At 40.5% G+C, this 17,331-nt stretch overlaps 1 protein-coding gene across 4 annotated transcripts in view; it reads left to right on the top strand.

Moving 5' to 3' along the window:
* DDX46 (DEAD-box helicase 46) overlaps positions 1 to 17,331 on the top strand; it is a 67,308-nt gene that overhangs the window by 29,166 nt on the left and 20,811 nt on the right. For all 4 annotated transcript variants that reach the window (XR_007476667.1, XR_007476666.1, XM_033409865.2 and 1 more), the window contains exons 14-17: positions 4,141 to 4,305; positions 5,372 to 5,534; positions 15,121 to 15,314; positions 16,964 to 17,101. Coding sequence is in view for 2 of the 4 variants with exons in the window: in XM_033409865.2 (XP_033265756.1) it covers positions 4,141 to 4,305; positions 5,372 to 5,534; positions 15,121 to 15,314; positions 16,964 to 17,101 (660 nt within the window). In the remaining 2 variants the exon portion in view is untranslated. The remainder of the gene's footprint in view (positions 1 to 4,140; positions 4,306 to 5,371; positions 5,535 to 15,120; positions 15,315 to 16,963; positions 17,102 to 17,331) is intronic.

Here is a 17,331-nt window from a genome sequence, read left to right as displayed (position 1 = left end):
TGTGAGGTCTGGTGGGTTTTTATCTTGCTCCTTCATCTGCCGTGTGTTTTTCTGTCTTCTCATTTTGTTTATCTTACTGTGTTTGGGGTCTCCTATTTGCAGGCTGCAGGTTCGTAGTTCCCGTTGTTTTTGGTGTGTGTCCCCAGTGGCTAAAGATGGTTCAGTGGGTTGTGTAGGCTTCCTGGTGGAGGGGACTAGTGCCTGTGTTCTGGTGGATGAGGCTGGATCTTGTCTTTCTGTTGGGCAGCTCCACGTCTGGTGGTGTGTTTTGGCGTGTCTGTGGTCTTACTATGATTTTAGGCAGCCTCTCTGCTAATGGGTGGGGGTTGTGTTCCTGTCTTGCTAGTTGTTTGGCATAGGGTGTCCAGCACTGTAGCTTGCTGGTTGTTGAGTGAAGCTGGGTATTGGTGTTGAGATGGAGATCCCTGGGAGATTTTCGCCGTTTGATATTACATGGAGCTGGGAGGTCTCTTGTGGACCAGTGTCCTGAAGTTGGCTCTCCCACCTCAGAGGCACAGCACTGAATTTTGGTTGCAGCACCAAGAGCCTTTCATCCACATGACTCAGAATAAAAGGGAGAAAAAGTAGAAAGAAAGAAAGGAAGGGAGGGAGGGAGGGAGGAAGGAAAAGAAAAGATAAAAAAGTAAGATAAAATAAAAGTTATTAAAATAAAAAATAATTATTAAGAAAAAAATTTTTTTTTAAGTAAAAAAAAAACAGACGGACGGATAGAACCCTAGGACAAATGGTGAAAGCAAAGCTATATAGACAAAATCTCACACAGAAGTATACACACTCACAAAAAGAGGAAAAGGGGAAAAAATAATAAATCTTGCTCTCAAAGTCCACCTCAATTTGGGATGATTCCTTGTCTATTCATGTATTCCACAGATGCAGGGTATATCAAGTTGATTGTGGAGATTTAATCTGCTGTTCCTAAGGCAGCTGGGAGACATTCCCTTTCTCTTCTTTGTTGTCACAGCTCCCGGGGGGCTCACCTTTGGATTTGGCCCCGCCTCTGCGTGTAGGTCGCCGGAGTGCGTCTGTTCTTCGCTCAGACAGGATGGGGTTAAAGGAGCCGCTGATTCGGGGGCTCTGGCTTACTCAGGCCGGGGGGAGGGAGGGGTACGGAATGCGGGGCAAGCCTGCGGCAGCAGAGGCCAACATAACGTTGCAGCAGTGTGAGACGCGCCGTGCGTTCTCCCGGGGAAGTTGTCCCTGGATCCCAGGACCCTGGCAGTGGCGGGCTGCACAGGCTCCCCGGAAGGGAGGTGTGGATAGTGACCTGTGCTCGCACACAGGCTTCTTGGTGGCGGCAGCAGCAGCCATGGCGTCTCATGCCCGTCTCTGGGGTCCGCGCTGTTAGCCGCGACTCGCGCCCGTCTCTGGAGCTCCTTTAAGCGGCGCTCTAGATAATCCCCTCTCCTCGCGCACCGGGAAACAAAGAGGGAAGAAAAGTCTCTTGCCTCTTCGGCAGGTCCAGACTTTTCCCCGGACTCCGTCCCGGCTAGCCGTGGCGCACTAGCCCCTTCAGGCTGTGTTCACGCCGCTAGTCCTCTCCCTGCAGTCCTCTCCCTACGCTCCGACCGAAGCCCGAGCCTCAGCTCCCAGCCTTGCCCGCTCCGGCGGGTGAGCAGACTAGCCTCTCGGGCTAGTGAGTGCCGGTCGGCAGCGATCCTCTGTGCGGGAATCTCTCCGCTTTGCCCTCCGCACCCCTGTGGCTGCACTCTCCTCCGTGGCCCCGAAGCTTCCCCCTCCGCCACCCGCAGTCTCTGCCCGTGAAGGGGCTTCCTAGCGTGTGGAAACCTTTCCTCCTTCACAGCTCCCTCCCACTGGTGCAGGTCCCGTCCCTATTTTTTTTGTCTCTGTTTATTCTTTTGCCCTACTCAGGTACGTGGGGAGTTTCTTGCCTTTTGGGAGGTCTGAGGTCTTCTGCCAGTGTTCAGTAGGTGTTCTGTAGGAGTTGTTCCACGTGTAGATGTATTTCTGATGTATCTGTGGGGAGGAAGGTGATCTCCGTGTCTTACTCTTCTGCCATCTTCCCCACCCCTGTATGGTAATTTATGTTTAACTTTCTAAGAAACTGTCAAACTTTTCCATAGTAGCTATTCCATTTTATAGGCCAATATAATATTGATACAGAAATCAAACGTTATGTTACAGTTTTATGTACAGTGATGCAAAACCCCTAAAAAAATATATTAAGGAACCAAATATAGCAATGTTTAAAATAGATCATTAATCATACCGAAGTTAGTATCCTTTGGATGTAAGGCTGGTTTAACATTAGAAAAATCAAGTAATGTAGTCCACCCTGTTACCAGAATAGAGGGAAAACCATAGTATTATCTCAAATAATGTAGAAAAGCATTTGATAAAATTTCACTGATGGTTTAAAAATTCAGCACACTAGGACTAGTAGGGAGCTACCAGAATAAGCCTGTAGCAAACCTTACACCTAATGGTGCAACTTTGAAGCTTTTAACATAAGAAAGAAAATTAGGTAGTGAACACTCACTCAACACTTTGCTGGAGGTCCTAGCACAGTAAGCAAGAAAAAGGTATAATATTTAGAAAGGAAGAAACAAGTGTTATCTGCAGATGATCTGACTATCTTTGTAGAAGACTCAAAATAATCTACAGATAAATTATTAGAATTGATAAAGAGAATAGTAAAATTTCTGGACACAAAGTCAGTAAAGAAAAGTCGTTTGCAGTTCTTTTCCCAGTAAGTTAGAAAATGTACTTTAGAAATCATATAAGTTACAAAAGCTTGAAAAAATAAACTTGACAAAGATGTGTAATATGTATCTGGAGAAAACTGTGAAACTTTACTGGAAAACATTAAAGAGAGCTTAACTCTGAAATTTATGTAAAGACCAAGTGGCAAAGAGCAATCCTCCTGAAGAAGAGAAACAGGATAGGGTATAAGAGAAGCCACTTCTTGAAAGTCTAGTTCATTCCCATTTTAGGATTTAGTTTTCTTGGGTCTGCTAAGTCAGGTACCACTTAATCAAAATGTTGTTGCTATCGTGTCCTGTCTTATTTTCTTGGTCTTTGTTGGTTTGTGTAATTTTTTAAAACAATCCCTGTATTGTTACATTTTACAGCGTTTTTCAAGGGAAGAGAAGTAAGTGTGTGCTGTCAACACTGAAACATTTTTAACTGAAAATACTGGCATAAGTTTTAAAGCCATCAATTTGGCTGCTGGGTGGAGAATAGATTTCAGATTGGACAGGAGTAAAGGCAGGAAAACCTGATAGGAGACAATTGAAATAATCCAGATGAGAGATGGTTGAGGTTTGGACCAGGAGCCCAGGATTTCCACATGCCTTGGGTACGGCAGCCCCTTTCACAGATATCACATCATCTTTGATTGGAGTAGAAATGTGGTCCTGTGTATTCCTGGCAAGACCTTTACCCTTTCCAGTTTCCGACCACTCACCCCTGTCTCTCTTGAAACCATCAGTAATAATTTTATTCATTATGTCTTTTTTTGCTTGTTTATGCCATAAGAATCCTAGAACTCCCTGATCCCTCCAGGGCTCTTTAGACACTGAGGTAGTTAATTGGTACCTGTATCCCACTCCCTCAACAGTATGTCCACCATCATTGTTCTTTTTTTTCCTGTAGCTCTTATCACCATTTGTAACATAATATATTTGTTTATCCATCCTCATTAGAATATAAGCTCTATTAAGACAAGTTTTTCTCTATTTTTATTGCATATTCCAAGCACTTAGAACAATGCCTGGCACATAATGGTTGCTCAGTAAAAATGTGTTGAATAATTGGAGGAAAACAGAAATATCAATGAGGAATAGGTGCATTGTAGGTTTAGTTTGAAGATCAAGACTACTGAATTTGTTGATGGATTGGGTGTGGGACGAGTAGGAGAGAGAGTAGTTACGGATGGCTCCTAGATTTTTGGCATAAACCAAAATGACTAGAGTTGCCATATCTTGAGAGGGGGAAACTATGAGAGGAGCAAATTTTAGGGTAAAATCAATTATAATATTCTAAGGTAACACATTTGAAAATCACTGAATAGATGTTCTCAAAAGTTCCTTCTACTTGGTTTTACCATCCTACAGTTTTTGGAGACTACACTCACCATGCTTATTTGTAATGTTTTCTCAGGTCATGCGCATTGTGGATAATGTTCGTCCTGACCGACAGACAGTTATGTTTTCAGCTACTTTCCCCAGAGCTATGGAGGCCTTGGCTCGTAGAATCCTGAGTAAACCCATTGAAGTGCAGGTTGGAGGCAGAAGTGTGGTTTGCTCAGATGTGGAGCAACAAGTGGTGCGTACAGTCCTTAGGAAACCCCCAGTTCCCTGTATGTTTAGGCACTGTGTCATCCTTTTGGGATCGTTGTCATGTAGGCAGATAATTTCTAAAATTAAATAGTACGTATCAACTGCAGCCTTTAACATTTTACGAAATATATATATATATTTTTTTAAAATTTTATTTATTCATTTATTTCTGCATTGGGTCTTCATTGCTGCATGCAGGCTTTCTCTAGTTGTGGTGAGTGGGGGCTACTCTTTGTTGCGGTGCGTGGGCTTCTCATTGTGGTGGTTTCTCTCGTGGAGCACAGGCTCTAGGCGTGCGGGCTTCAGTAGTTGTGGCTCACGTGCTCTAGAGCACAGGCTCAGTAGTTGTGGTACATGGGCTTAGTTGCTCCACAGCATGTGGGATCTTTCTGGACCAGGGCTCAAACCCGTGTCCGCTGCATTGGCAGACAGATGCTTAACCACTGTGCCACCAGGAAAGCCCTACCAAGTATAGTTGAATTTGCTCTTCCATGGAACTGTCTGTTTAAATGCTCTTTTAGTTTTTTTCACCAGAAGTGGTAGGCTGGTGATAAAATGTCACATACCTATGTTATTCTTTGGTTAATAGGATGTGAAGTTAAGAGTCAGAGAGAGGGGCTTACCTGGTGGCACAGTGGTTGAGAGTCCACCTGCCAGTGCAGGGGATGCGGGTTCGTGCCCTGGTCTGGGAAGATCCCACATGCTGCGGAGCGGCTGGGCCCGTGAGCCATGGCCGCTGAGCCTGCGCGTCCGGAGCCTGTGCTCCACAACGGGAGAGGCCACAACGAGAGGCCCGCGTACCGCAAAAATAAAAAAAAAAGAGAGAGAGAACAGATGATCATCTGTCCACATTTGTAAGCCTCTTAGTCTCTGAAAGTTACAATTATTTTTTTGGTCTTAGTGGTTTATCAATTAAAATCAACATTTTCCTACCCCTTCCTAAAGTTATAGGAAGATGTTTATTTATTTGCCACAAATAAAATGAATATTTTTGTTCATGAAATGTATTTGGGTTTTTACTCCATTAACTTGGTACAATGTGTTGTTTTCAGATTGTGATTGAAGAAGAAAAGAAATTCTTGAAGCTACTTGAACTTCTAGGCCATTATCAAGAATCAGGATCTGTCATTATATTTGTGGATAAGCAGGAACATGCTGATGGTCTTCTGAAAGATTTAATGAGAGCTTCTTACCCTTGCATGTCTCTTCATGGAGGTAACGTTTAATGAAGTCTCTGTTAAGTACTTAACTTAGCCAAGCACTGTGCTGTGTATTTCCTTTGTCTCTAATTTAGCAGTAAATTTTATGTCATCCATGTCATTTTTCATTCACAACAGTTCTGTGGGGGTGGGTAAGCATTATTTTATTTCATCTTAGCAATAAAGAAAATAAAACAACAACATATTGGTTTGATCAAATTCCATAACAATTAATCAGCTAAGGAGGAATTGAACTTAAATTTTTTTTTTCAGCCCAAACCCCCAATATTTATTTACAAGTTATTTATATGTACAACTAATGTAATATTATGCTCTTTATAAACATTAACACACAAATAAGAAATTTAAAAACACAAAGATTAGAAATATTCTAGTATTTTCTTCCCACTCCCCCAACGTATCATATCACACCCACCCTATGTTACCTCTCCCCCCCCACCCCCTCACCCTGCACCATCACTTTGGAGCCCCTGCTGTAATCAAAGGGAGCCTTTGGAGTTTCTGAAACAGAGGAGGGGCATGGTCTCTGATGACTTTCCCAAATCCGCAAACTAAAAGCAGACTGAGACATCAAAGAACTGCAATTGCCTTAGAGAGCTTTCCACGTGCCAGGAAATGCCTCAGTGCTTTAGTATAACTCATTTAATCCCCAAAGCAACCCTATGCTGTACGTACCATTATTGTCTTTTAAGATATTTTTATTTTAAGATGGAACTGAGGCATAGTGAGGTTAAGAAACTTTGCCAGGATGACACAGAAAATGGTGGAGCCAGAACTGGAACCCACCCTGGGTGGGTCCACACTCCATGAGCTTAACTGCTACTGGAGGGAGATAAGGGGGCTCCCTTGGTCAAGCCCCTCACCAATCACTGCTGTCATGAGAATCCCAGGAGGCAGCAGGAAATCACTAATCACCGGGGTACCTCTCACTCGGTTGTCTAGGCAAGGTCGGCTTATCTGCAGTCTCCAGAGGCCAACTCAGCTGGTCATGCAGGCGCAGATCGATAGGCTTGGTTTCTATGCACTTAAAATTTTTGATTTATGTTCTGTTCTTTCCATTGTACCATGCTACCTAGAGGTTTTTATTATGATTCACATTAGAGCTTTAATTAATTTCTGTGTAATGTCGCCATTGTTATATATATGTGGGACTTAGAACACTAAACATATGGAACAGAGACAGTTTGAATTAAACTCACTAACCAAGTGTTCTGGCAATATGGCTTTGTGACAAACCACCCCCAAATTTAGTGGCAACAGTCTTTTTTTTTTCTTTTTTAATGAATCTGCAATTTGTGTAGTTCTTAGCACATAACTAGTCTCTCTTTCATGCTCTGTCTACTCGGATGGCTCAGTCGGGGTTGGGGATCCATTTCCAGTTTGCCTTACTTAGGCAGCTGACAAGTTGGTATTGGCTCTTGACTGAGAGCTCAGTCAAGCTGTTGGCCAGGAGTCCTGACTCTTTCCCTTGTGAGCCTCTCTGTGAGGCTGCTTGGCCAGAAGGCAAGAACCAGAAGCTGCCAAGACAGTTAAGGAGGATACTGGGAAGTGGTAGAAATTTTATTTCCACCATATTCTATAGGTCAGAATAGTCACTAGACTGGCCCACGTTCAAGGGAATGGAGTCATAGACTCCACCGCCTTATGGGAAAATGTCATTCGATATGCAGAAGAGTATGTGGGATAGGACATGCTTTTGCTGCCGTCTTTGGAAAATACAATCTACCACACAAGGCTTCACGTGGAATGCAATTAAAAGGGCTTTGAGGATATGTATTTGGTTAACTTTTAATATTTGAAAATGACTCGTTGTGTTTTCCTTTTATTTATTTTTAAAGTTGTGAGTTACATGTTTTGAAAAATAAATATATTTATTTATTTTTGGCTGTGTTGGGTCTTCGTTGCTGAGTGCAGGCTTTCTCCAGTTGCGGCGAGTGGGGGCTACGTACGCTTCGTTGTGGTGCACGGGCTTCTCATTGCAGTGGCTTCTCTTGTTGCGGAGCACGGGCTCTACGTGCCCGGGCTTCAGTAGTTGTGGCACGTGGACTCAGCAGTTGTGGCTTGTGGGCTCTAGAGCGCAGGCTCAGTAGTTGTGGTGCACGGGCTTAGTTGCTCTGCAGCATGAAATTATGTAGGGCTTTTTTTTTTTTTTTTTTTTTTTGCGGTACGCGGGCCTCTCACTTTTGTGGCCTCTCCCGTTGCGGAGCACAGGCTCTGGACGCGCAGGCTCAGCAGCCATGGCTCACAGGCCTAGCTTCTCCGTGGCATGTGGAATCTTCCCCGACCGGGGCATGAACCCGTGTCCCCTGCATCGGCAGGCGGACTCTCAACCACTGCGCCACCAGGGAAGCCCTATGTAGGGCTTTTGAAGAATTATTTTTTTTAAAGGTGTAACCATGAAATTCCTAATGTGCACATGTAATTAATGTGCATTTCATGCATAATACATAGTATAATGGCATTAGTTGTGAGAAGTGTGGGTGTTAGTATGTCTGAAATGCATACAATTGTGTGCCCCTTTAGAAGAAAAAAGAATACAAACTACAAAACATTTAGTCCATTCTTCCTGCTAGGATTATTGCAACTGCAAGATGCTGCTGACTCTGGATTGTGACCAAATGACAGAAAATCCTGGACTTGTTCATTTGTAAGATGGAGATTGTGGTATTTCTGTTCTTCTAAGATTGATCTCCATAAAGGGGCAGTCAGGCTGATTTGCAGAACCTATCGCTTAATTGAATAATAGCTGTTTATTCCTGCTTACTCTTCGGAATAGTGAGAAGGAAGCTCAGAGACACTCTGAGTGCTGCCACTTCTTCAGAGCCATCTGTAGTTCTCTAGTCTTCAGGTCTAGTGAAGGGAGAAAGGGAGGCAGGAGGTTGGAGAGTGGATGATGTGTTCTGCCCACTCCTGGTTTTCTTAACCTGAGACAATTTTCTCAGTTCAACAATCAGAGCATTCCATGGTTGCTTGACTTTTTTTGTTAGAGCACAAAGGCCGGGTAATTGTAGTTTATAAACAAAATATGTGGAGAGCATATTGTTCTTAATACTCTATTTTTTATTTATCACATACCTGCATTCCTCTAAACTTTCCTCTAAACTGGGTTAAAAAATGAAAGAAGAAATCTGAAAATACTGTCATTAAACCATGGCTATAATTTCTATTCTGTCAGTCATCCATTTCTTCATTTTTGCACTTATAATGAATAATTTTAAAATTCCTTAAAGATGCAACCTGCATTTAATATAGTAAATATTGCTGAAATTAGGAAAGTAGCACAATGGTTTCTACTTTCAGGTGTTTATGATATATGAAAACAGAGACATTTTAAAATAGGGCAAAATGCTTCAATGAGACTTTTGACATATACTATTTTTTTTTTTTTAATAATGTTACTCTCTTGCCTAATTTTATTTATTTATTTTGTGGTACGCGGGCCTCTCACTGTTGTGGCCTCTCCCGTTGCGGAGCACAGGCTTCGGACGCGCAGGCCCAGCGGCCATGGCTCACGGGCCCAGCCACTCCGCGGCATGTGGGATCTTCCTGGACCGGGGCACGAACCCGTGTCCCCTGCATCGGCAGGCGGACTCTCAACCCCTGTGCCACCAGGGAAGCCCTGATGTGTACTATTAATATCAGTTACTTTTCCTTTTGGTTCTCTGCAAGTAACAGAAAATATGAACTCAGTTGCCATAAATCATGAGGAATATTTATTATTTTATAAAACATGAAATCCCATGGCAGAATGATTCCAGGGGACTTCCCTGGCGGTCCAGTGGTTAAAACTCTGTGCTTCCACTGCAGGGGGCCTCGGTTCTATCCCTGGTTGGGTAACTAAGAGGCCACATGCTGCAAGGTGTGGCCAAAGAAGAAAAAAACAGAAAATGATTCCAGGATTGCTTCACTCTGCAGTAGCTCAGTGTTACCATATTGTAGTTTCTATACTGCCATCTTGAGCATAATAACTTAGTTATTAAGCTAAGCTTTCTTTATGGCAGCAAAAAGCCTTCTGCAGGCTCAGTCATCGCTTCCAGATTTGACAGCTTCCAGAGGAGGAAGACTATTTTCCATATATCTATGGCTTTTTTTCCCCCTCATTTTTACTACCAAAATTTCAAACACAGAAAATCTGAGAAAACTATATCATTAACACCCTTGAATATCTAATACTAGATTCTACAATTAGCATTTTGTTACATTTATGTCACATCTTTAGCCATCTGTCCTTTTACCCACTCCTCAATTTTTCTTAGTTTTTTTAAAAAATAAATTTCTTTTTATTTATTTATAATTTTTGGCTGTGTTGGGTCTTCGTTGCTGTGTGTGGGCTTTCTCTAGTTGCAGCGAGCGGGGGCTACTCTTCGTTGTGGTGCACGGGCTTCTCATTGCGGTGGCTTTCTCTTGTTGTGGAGCACAGGCTCTTGGCGCGCAGCCTTCAGTAGTTGTGGCTTGCAGGCTCAGTAGTTGTGGTGCACGGGCTTAGTTGCTCCGTGGCATGTGGGATCTTCCCAGACCAGGGCTGGAAACCATGTCCCCTGCATTGGCAGGGGGATTCTTAACCACTGCGCCACCAGGGAAGCCCTTTCTTAGTTTTTTGATACATTTCAGAATACGTTGCAGCATCAGCACATTTCACTTCAGTGTGCACATGATTAACACTAGTTCAAAATTTTTTTAAATAAAACATCTGTAAGTAAACTATAGTGAAATGTACAGATCCTGAGTGTGCCATTTGATGAGTTTTGACAAATGTAAGTTGTGAAACCCAAACCTCTGTTAAGATATAACCTCAGAAATTTCCCTCAGTCCCTGCCACCACTTTTTACATTTTTTTCCCAACTTTACCTGTTTTAGAATTCCAGGTAAATGGAACCATACATTATGGACGGTTTTGTGTCAGGTATCTTTTTTTTTTTTTTTTTTTTTTTTTGCGGTATGCGGGCCTCTCACTGTTGTGGCCTCTCCCATTGCGGAGCACAGGCTCCGGACTCACAGGCTCAGCAGCCATGGCTCACAGGCCCAGCCGCTCTGCAGCATGTGGGATCCTCCCGGACCGGGGCAGGAACCCGTGTCCCCTGCATCGGCAGGTGGACTCTCAACCACTGCGCCACCAGGGAAGCCCGTGTCAGGTATCTTTGACTCTGCATATATTTTTGAATTTTCATCCATGTTTTATGTAACAGCTCTTCCCTTTTATTGCTGAGTAATACTCCAGTGTATAAGTATATCATAGTTTTTTTAGTCATTTCTGTTGGTCACCTGGGCTACTTCCAGCTTTTTGGCTGTTTTAACCATCCCAAAGGATTCACCATAATCAGGATACAGAATAGTTCCCTCACCCCCCAAGACTCCCTTGTCCTATCCCTATGCAGAGTAACTCTAAGGTTCTCTTTCCTCTTGTACATAGCCCCTGGAAACCACTGATGTGCTCTTATAAGAATGTTTATAAATGCAGTCATACATTATACAGCTTTTTGCAGTTGGCTTTTTTTTCACTCAGCATGATGGCTTTGAGATTCATTCAAGTTGTTGCATTGTTCATTTCTTTTTATTATCTAATAGTATGTTTTGTGTGGATGTACTACTGTTTGTATATTTATCTGTTGAAGGACATTTGGGTTGTTTCCAGTTTTAGACAATTATGAATAGAGCTGCTATTAAATATGTAAGTCCAGATTTTTGTGTGAACATTTCATTTCTCAAGGGTAGATAACCAGGAATGGGATAGCTGGGTCATATGGTAAGTTGATTTAGATATGATTTTCTTTGTATTCTCCTTCGGGTTTACCGCCTTCTAGAATCTGTGAATTTATGTCTTGCATCTAATTTGGGAAATTCTTGACTGTTATTTCTTTTTTAAGAATAATTAATTAATTAATTTGGTTGCACTGGGTCTTAGTTGCGGGAGGCAGGCTCCTTAGTTGTTGCATGCAAACTGTTAGTTGTGGCATGCATGTGAGATCTAGTTCCCTTACCAGGGATTGAACCTGGGCCCCCTGCACTGGGAGTGTGGAGTCTTACCCACTCTGCCAGCAGGGAAGTCCTTTGACTGTTATTTCTTGATTGATTGATTGTTTTACTGCCCTATTCTCTCCTCTCTTTTTGGGACTCCAGTTGTGTGTATGTTCAGCCTTTTGATTCTGTCTCACGTATCACTGATGCTATGTTCAGTCTTTGTTTTACAATCTTTTTTCTTTCTAAGACTGAATAATTTCTTTGACTCTGTCTTAAGTTCACTGTGCGTTTTTGGCCATCTCTTATCTGCTAATAATAAGCCCATTCAGTGAATTTTTTAATTCAGTTTTTTTTTTTAGTTCTAGAATTTCCTGTGGGCTCTCTTTTATATTTTACTGATTCTCTAATTCAATTTCCTAGCCATTCATTATAAGCATTTAAAAGTTTTTTTCCGTGATCACAATTATAATAGTTGCTTTAAAATCTTTGACTGTTAATTATAATGTCTTGGTCATCTGAAGTCAGTTTCTATTTTCTTTTGATTTTGTTTTATAGTTTTCTGTTTCTTTGTATGTCTAGTAATTTTGGTTTGTATACTGGCCTTTGTGAATGATACCTTGTAGAGTCTGAATTCTCTTATGTTTTATTTAAGGTTTTTTTTTTTTTTTTTTTAAATAGGGTATTAACTTGGCTGAATCCATATTTGAAACTGTCTTTCTTGTTGGGCAACCTCTGAAAGATCTAATAATTTCTTTCAGCCAGAGCTGGGCTACTTGGATTCTGCCCCATGTATAGTTTAGGTGTCAGATATTTGGGCAGCATGTTTTTTGTTTTTTGTTTTTAATTTTATTCCTTCCTCCCTCCCTCCCTTACTCGTTTCTGCACCCGGACTTTCTCTAGTTGCAGTGAGCGGGGGCTTTGTTGTGGTGTGGTGGCTTCTTTCGTTGCGGAGCACGGGCTCTAGACACGTGAGCTTCAGTACTTGCGGCATGTGGGCTCAGTAGTTGTGGTGCGTGGGCTCTAGGGTTCATGGGCTTCAGTAGTTGTGGTGCATGGGCTTAGTTGCTCCACGGCATGTGGGATCTTCCCGGACCCAGGCTCGAACCCATGTCCCCTACATTGGCAGGCAGATTCTTAACCACTGTGCCACCAGGGAAGTCCTTGGACAGTGTTTTTATGCACTGTTGGATGTGCCTGCTCTGTTGTTCTTTCTGGGATTTATCCCCTCTTTTCTGGTCCTGAGTTTATCCTGAATGCTTTCTTCTTGTTCCTTCTTGTCAGTAAGACTGTTTCTATTCACGTTTTGACTTCCCTACCTGGGCCGCTCAGGGCCCGCTCCCAAACAGAAAGTTTAAAATAAAGAAGTAAAATCCTGTAAACTCAACCAGTGCCATTGCATTCTTCCAGGTGTCAACTCCCTTCCAGTTTCTGCCTTCTTTTAGTCACTCTCTGGTGCCTTCAGGTAGTTAGTTCTTTATATTTTGTCCAGAATTCATAGTTGTTACCCACAGGAGGGTTAGTCTATAAGATTTTCCCCTACCTTGATGTAAATGTGTATTTTTTTATATATATAAGGAAATTTTACCCCATAATCCCCTGTCTGTACTTCTTTTATATTTTTGGTCAGAATTGCTTCACATGTTTATGCCTAATTCATTCAAAGACAAGGGAATGACAAATAGTTCTTAATGTATTATCCTTGCACCCCTGAGGTTTCTGAGATTTTCAGGGGTTTCATGAAGTCAAAGATATTTCCATAATAACCCCACCAAGTTATTTGCCTTTTTCACTTTCATTCTTTCATCAGTGTATACGTAGTATAGCTTTCTAGAGGTTGCACAGCGTGTTAAATTGCAACAGATTGAATGCAGAAGATATGAGACTCCAACTATCTTCTATTAAGCCAGACATCAAAGAGATTTGCAAAAATGTGAAGCGCCTTATTTTTATTGTTTTGGAAAAGTTACTTTTCACAAAAATATATTTTTTAGCATGTAATTGTTTTATTATTTTTAAATAAGTTAATAAATATTTAAAATTTTCCTCAGTTCTAGTTTCTAATACATTAAATATTGATAGAGATGACCTAGATAAACTAAAGCTCTCTGGGTCTGGTTCTTATTAATTTTAAGAGTGCACAGACAACCTGAGCACAGAAAGTTTGAGAAGGGCTAGTTTACACTAATCATTACTCACCTCCTAAGACTGAGAATTAGGCTCATCTCTGGTTTAATATATGTGACCATGTGTTGGGTGGATAACAAAATTGAGGTTATGTTAAAAAGGAAGAGGGTTAATGGTTGCTGCCATTAACTACTAACTCTACTGCACGTATGTGTCAGGATACCTCAGTCTACACTAAAAGTTGTGGTATTTTAAAATTATAAACGTAATGTATATTGTTACTGATTCCACTAATTTTTCTTATGAGGTTTTTGGGTACAATGTTGGATCCTAGTTTCTTTGAGATAAGATCCAAATATTTTCCATAATTCAGTCTTTGAAGAGTACATTTAAAACTTTAGGTAATATAAGTTAATATTGATAAATATTTAGATGCTAAATGTTCTGTATATGTTAAACACAGGTTTTATATGGAATGTTAGAATATCTCTTGCTGCAAAAATGAATTTCAAGGTTTGAGAATTTATCCCATTCCCTTCACTGATTACTAGAGATTCCCAGGTACCCCATCATAAAGTATATTTGTGGCCTGGACATTTTGTAAAAGAACATTTTGGTATTTTATGCTCTGCTTTGTCACTCATCCTGAGGCTCTTTGAGTAACAAATTTTAAAGAGAGATCCAGTTGGGTACTTTTTAAGCAGTGCACCATAAACTTTAGTGTGCATATGTAATCACCTGTGGATCTTGTTAAAATGCAGAATCTGACTCAGTAGTTTGGGGGTAGGATCTGAGATTCTCCATTTCTAACAAGCTCTCATGTGATGCTGCTCCTGGTCCCTGGGACAAAACTGTGAGGAGCAAGGCTCTAAATAACCTATGAGAGAATTAGAAAGATCTGAATCCTGTCAATATAGGCTGAATGTACCTGCCTTTTTCCCATTTGCCCCCATAAGAGATATTGGTTAGTGATTCTGAGGTTGGGCTTCCGGAGTGATAAGCCTTATATGTAAGAAAGGGGGCAAAACAGGGCAGATTTGGAATTCGTAAATAGCAATAACTTTTCATCTTGCCATTAAATTTCCGTAGTCTTTTTTTTTTTTAATTTTTCATTGAAATGTAGTTGATTTACAGTGTTGAGTTTCAGGTGCACAGCAAAATGATTCAGTTATACATTATATCTATTCTCTTTTAGATTCTTTTCAATTATAGGTTATTATAAGATGTTGAGTATAGTTTCCTATGCTATACTGTAGATCCTTGTTGATTATCTATTTTATATATAGTAGTGTGTATATTTTAATCCCAAACTCCTAATTTATCACTCCTCACCAACCCCCCGCCAAGTCTTTTACTTTCTATATGGTAGTTGTTGGACATGTGGTCAATATAAGTTGGATTTGTTCTTTACCCCATGTTTAACTTCTTTGTCTGAATGTCAGAGAAATGGAAAATTTAACTTGAATATGTGGTTTTACAACTCTTTAATTTACTTGCAGGCATTGATCAATATGACAGAGATAGCATCATAAATGATTTTAAGAATGGGACCTGCAAACTTCTTGTTGCTACGTCTGTTGCTGCCCGAGGCCTAGATGTGAAACATCTGATTCTTGTAGTAAATTATAGCTGCCCCAACCATTATGAGGATTATGTGCACAGAGCAGGACGGACTGGAAGAGCAGGCAACAAAGTAAAAATAATTGCTTTTAAAGTTGATTTCTATTATGTTAAAATACAAGTGTTTCTTTATGATTATAAAGAGATAATAGGAGTTATGGGGACATTCTGAAAATCCTTCATCATCAGAGTATGGGGAATAGTTGATGTTCATCATTTATATACATATATATGTCTTAAGTGCTGTTCTCTGTAGGCAGATAGTGTTAACCATTTGTGTCCCCAAAAGGTATTTTTCCCCACCTAAAAATTTCTGTATATACATACATGCATATAGTTCAAGATCTTTCATTGCTTTTTTTAAAATAAGGGATCATGAAATACACTCAGCCCACACCTATCACCCCTGTTCTCACCCCCCTATACACATGAATATTATTTGCTTTTTTGACTTATTTGTATTCTGTTAAGTATATAGTTCTAACTCTTTCTTTTTGAAGGCAGCACTGATGGAAGTACTGATGGTGATATATTTGATATTAGAACCATGGACATTTCTACATACTGAAGCAATAATAATATTAATAGGTTATATTTATGGAGTATTTATTAAATGCCCCCCACTGTTCTGAGTGCTTTACATATATCATCTCATTTTATTCTCACAAATTCCCTTTGAGGTAGATCATATTACCCCTTTTAACAGATGAGAAAAGTTGAGGCACACTGACATTGTTACTTGACAAATTTACATAGCTAGTAAGTAGTGATGGCATTTATTCTTTTAACCTGAGTTATTCTGTGGATTTGGGAAACTTTTTGTGTAAAGGGCCAGGTAGTTAAAATTGTAGCCTTTTTGGGCCACACGCAGTCTCTGTCACATCGTGTGTGTGTGTGTATGTGTGTGTGTGTGTGTGTGTGTGTGTGTGTGTGTGTGTGTACGTGTGTACACAACCCTAAAAAATGTAATACCACTTTTAGTTCATGGGTCGTATAAAAGTAGGCCATGGGTCAAATCTGGTAACTAGGTACTCCTGAAATAAAATATTAAATCATGTTTTAAAATTTATAACAGTTCACTGGTAGGGTAGAGCGTTTTGTGAAGATGGCAATCTAATTGTAGTTTGCTATTCCTCTACTTACAACTCCAGTCTTTCTCTTGCCTGAACCAAAAAGCTGCTGGGGACACCTGCATCCTTAGGCTTTAGAGAATCCCAGGGAAGTGATGTAGCTGACTTCATTTTTGTATATGTTAAAAACATATCAGATATACATGTGTGTATGTTTTTATATCTTTTAATTGGTCTTTAAAAAATATGGGAAGCTGTATTCTAGGACGTTAATACAGGTTAGCTGGGGTAGAGAGGTGCAGTAGGTAGTGGAGGAAGGGAATGCAAACAAAAAGGGAGAAATAAGATATATTAAAGTTAATACTTATGACAGTGGAGTTGTACATTTATGTAAAAATCACATGTATTTCCCTTTATGCATAAAGAGATTAGAAATTTTCTGGTTTTGCTTATTTTTAAATATTAAACTTAGGTATTTCACTTTGAACCATTAAAGAATTTGGTAGGACTCTTTTGTGGTCTTTGAAATTCTTTAGTAATGGAGTCATCTTAAAGAGGGTATATTAGGTGACTCAGATTTTATCTTATTTGTGATCTAAGGAGGATTCATCTTGTTAGTGTTTAATAGTATCACTTTTTCATCATTCACTAGGGCTTCGCCTATACTTTCATCACAGAAGATCAGGCTCGGTATGCTGGTGACATAATTAAAGCCCTTGAATTGTCAGGGACTGCAGTGCCACCTGATCTAGAGAAACTTTGGAGTGATTTCAAAGATCAACAGAAAGCTGTGAGTTTTTTAAGTCTCATTTTTATGCAAGTCATTGTGTTCTAGATCTTGAATATTTAATACCTGTAAATCTTGATAGGATTATTTTCACTTATCTCTTTAGTGAGGAAGGGAAAGGAGTGAAAACAAAATGCTCCCTTTTGCTTCAACTTAGTATTTTTTGTAGTCTACATAGAGTTCCTTTTTCTCACATGCAAATGAGATGTTTTTGTTACATTGTCATACACCGC

The sequence above is a fragment of the Orcinus orca genome, chromosome 3 (assembly GCF_937001465.1).
Source record: "Orcinus orca chromosome 3, mOrcOrc1.1, whole genome shotgun sequence".
In the NCBI taxonomy this organism is placed as follows: Eukaryota; Metazoa; Chordata; class Mammalia; order Artiodactyla; family Delphinidae; genus Orcinus; species Orcinus orca.
The sequence above is the reverse complement of the archived record's forward strand: the minus strand, read 5'-3'. Positions and strand labels throughout refer to the sequence as shown.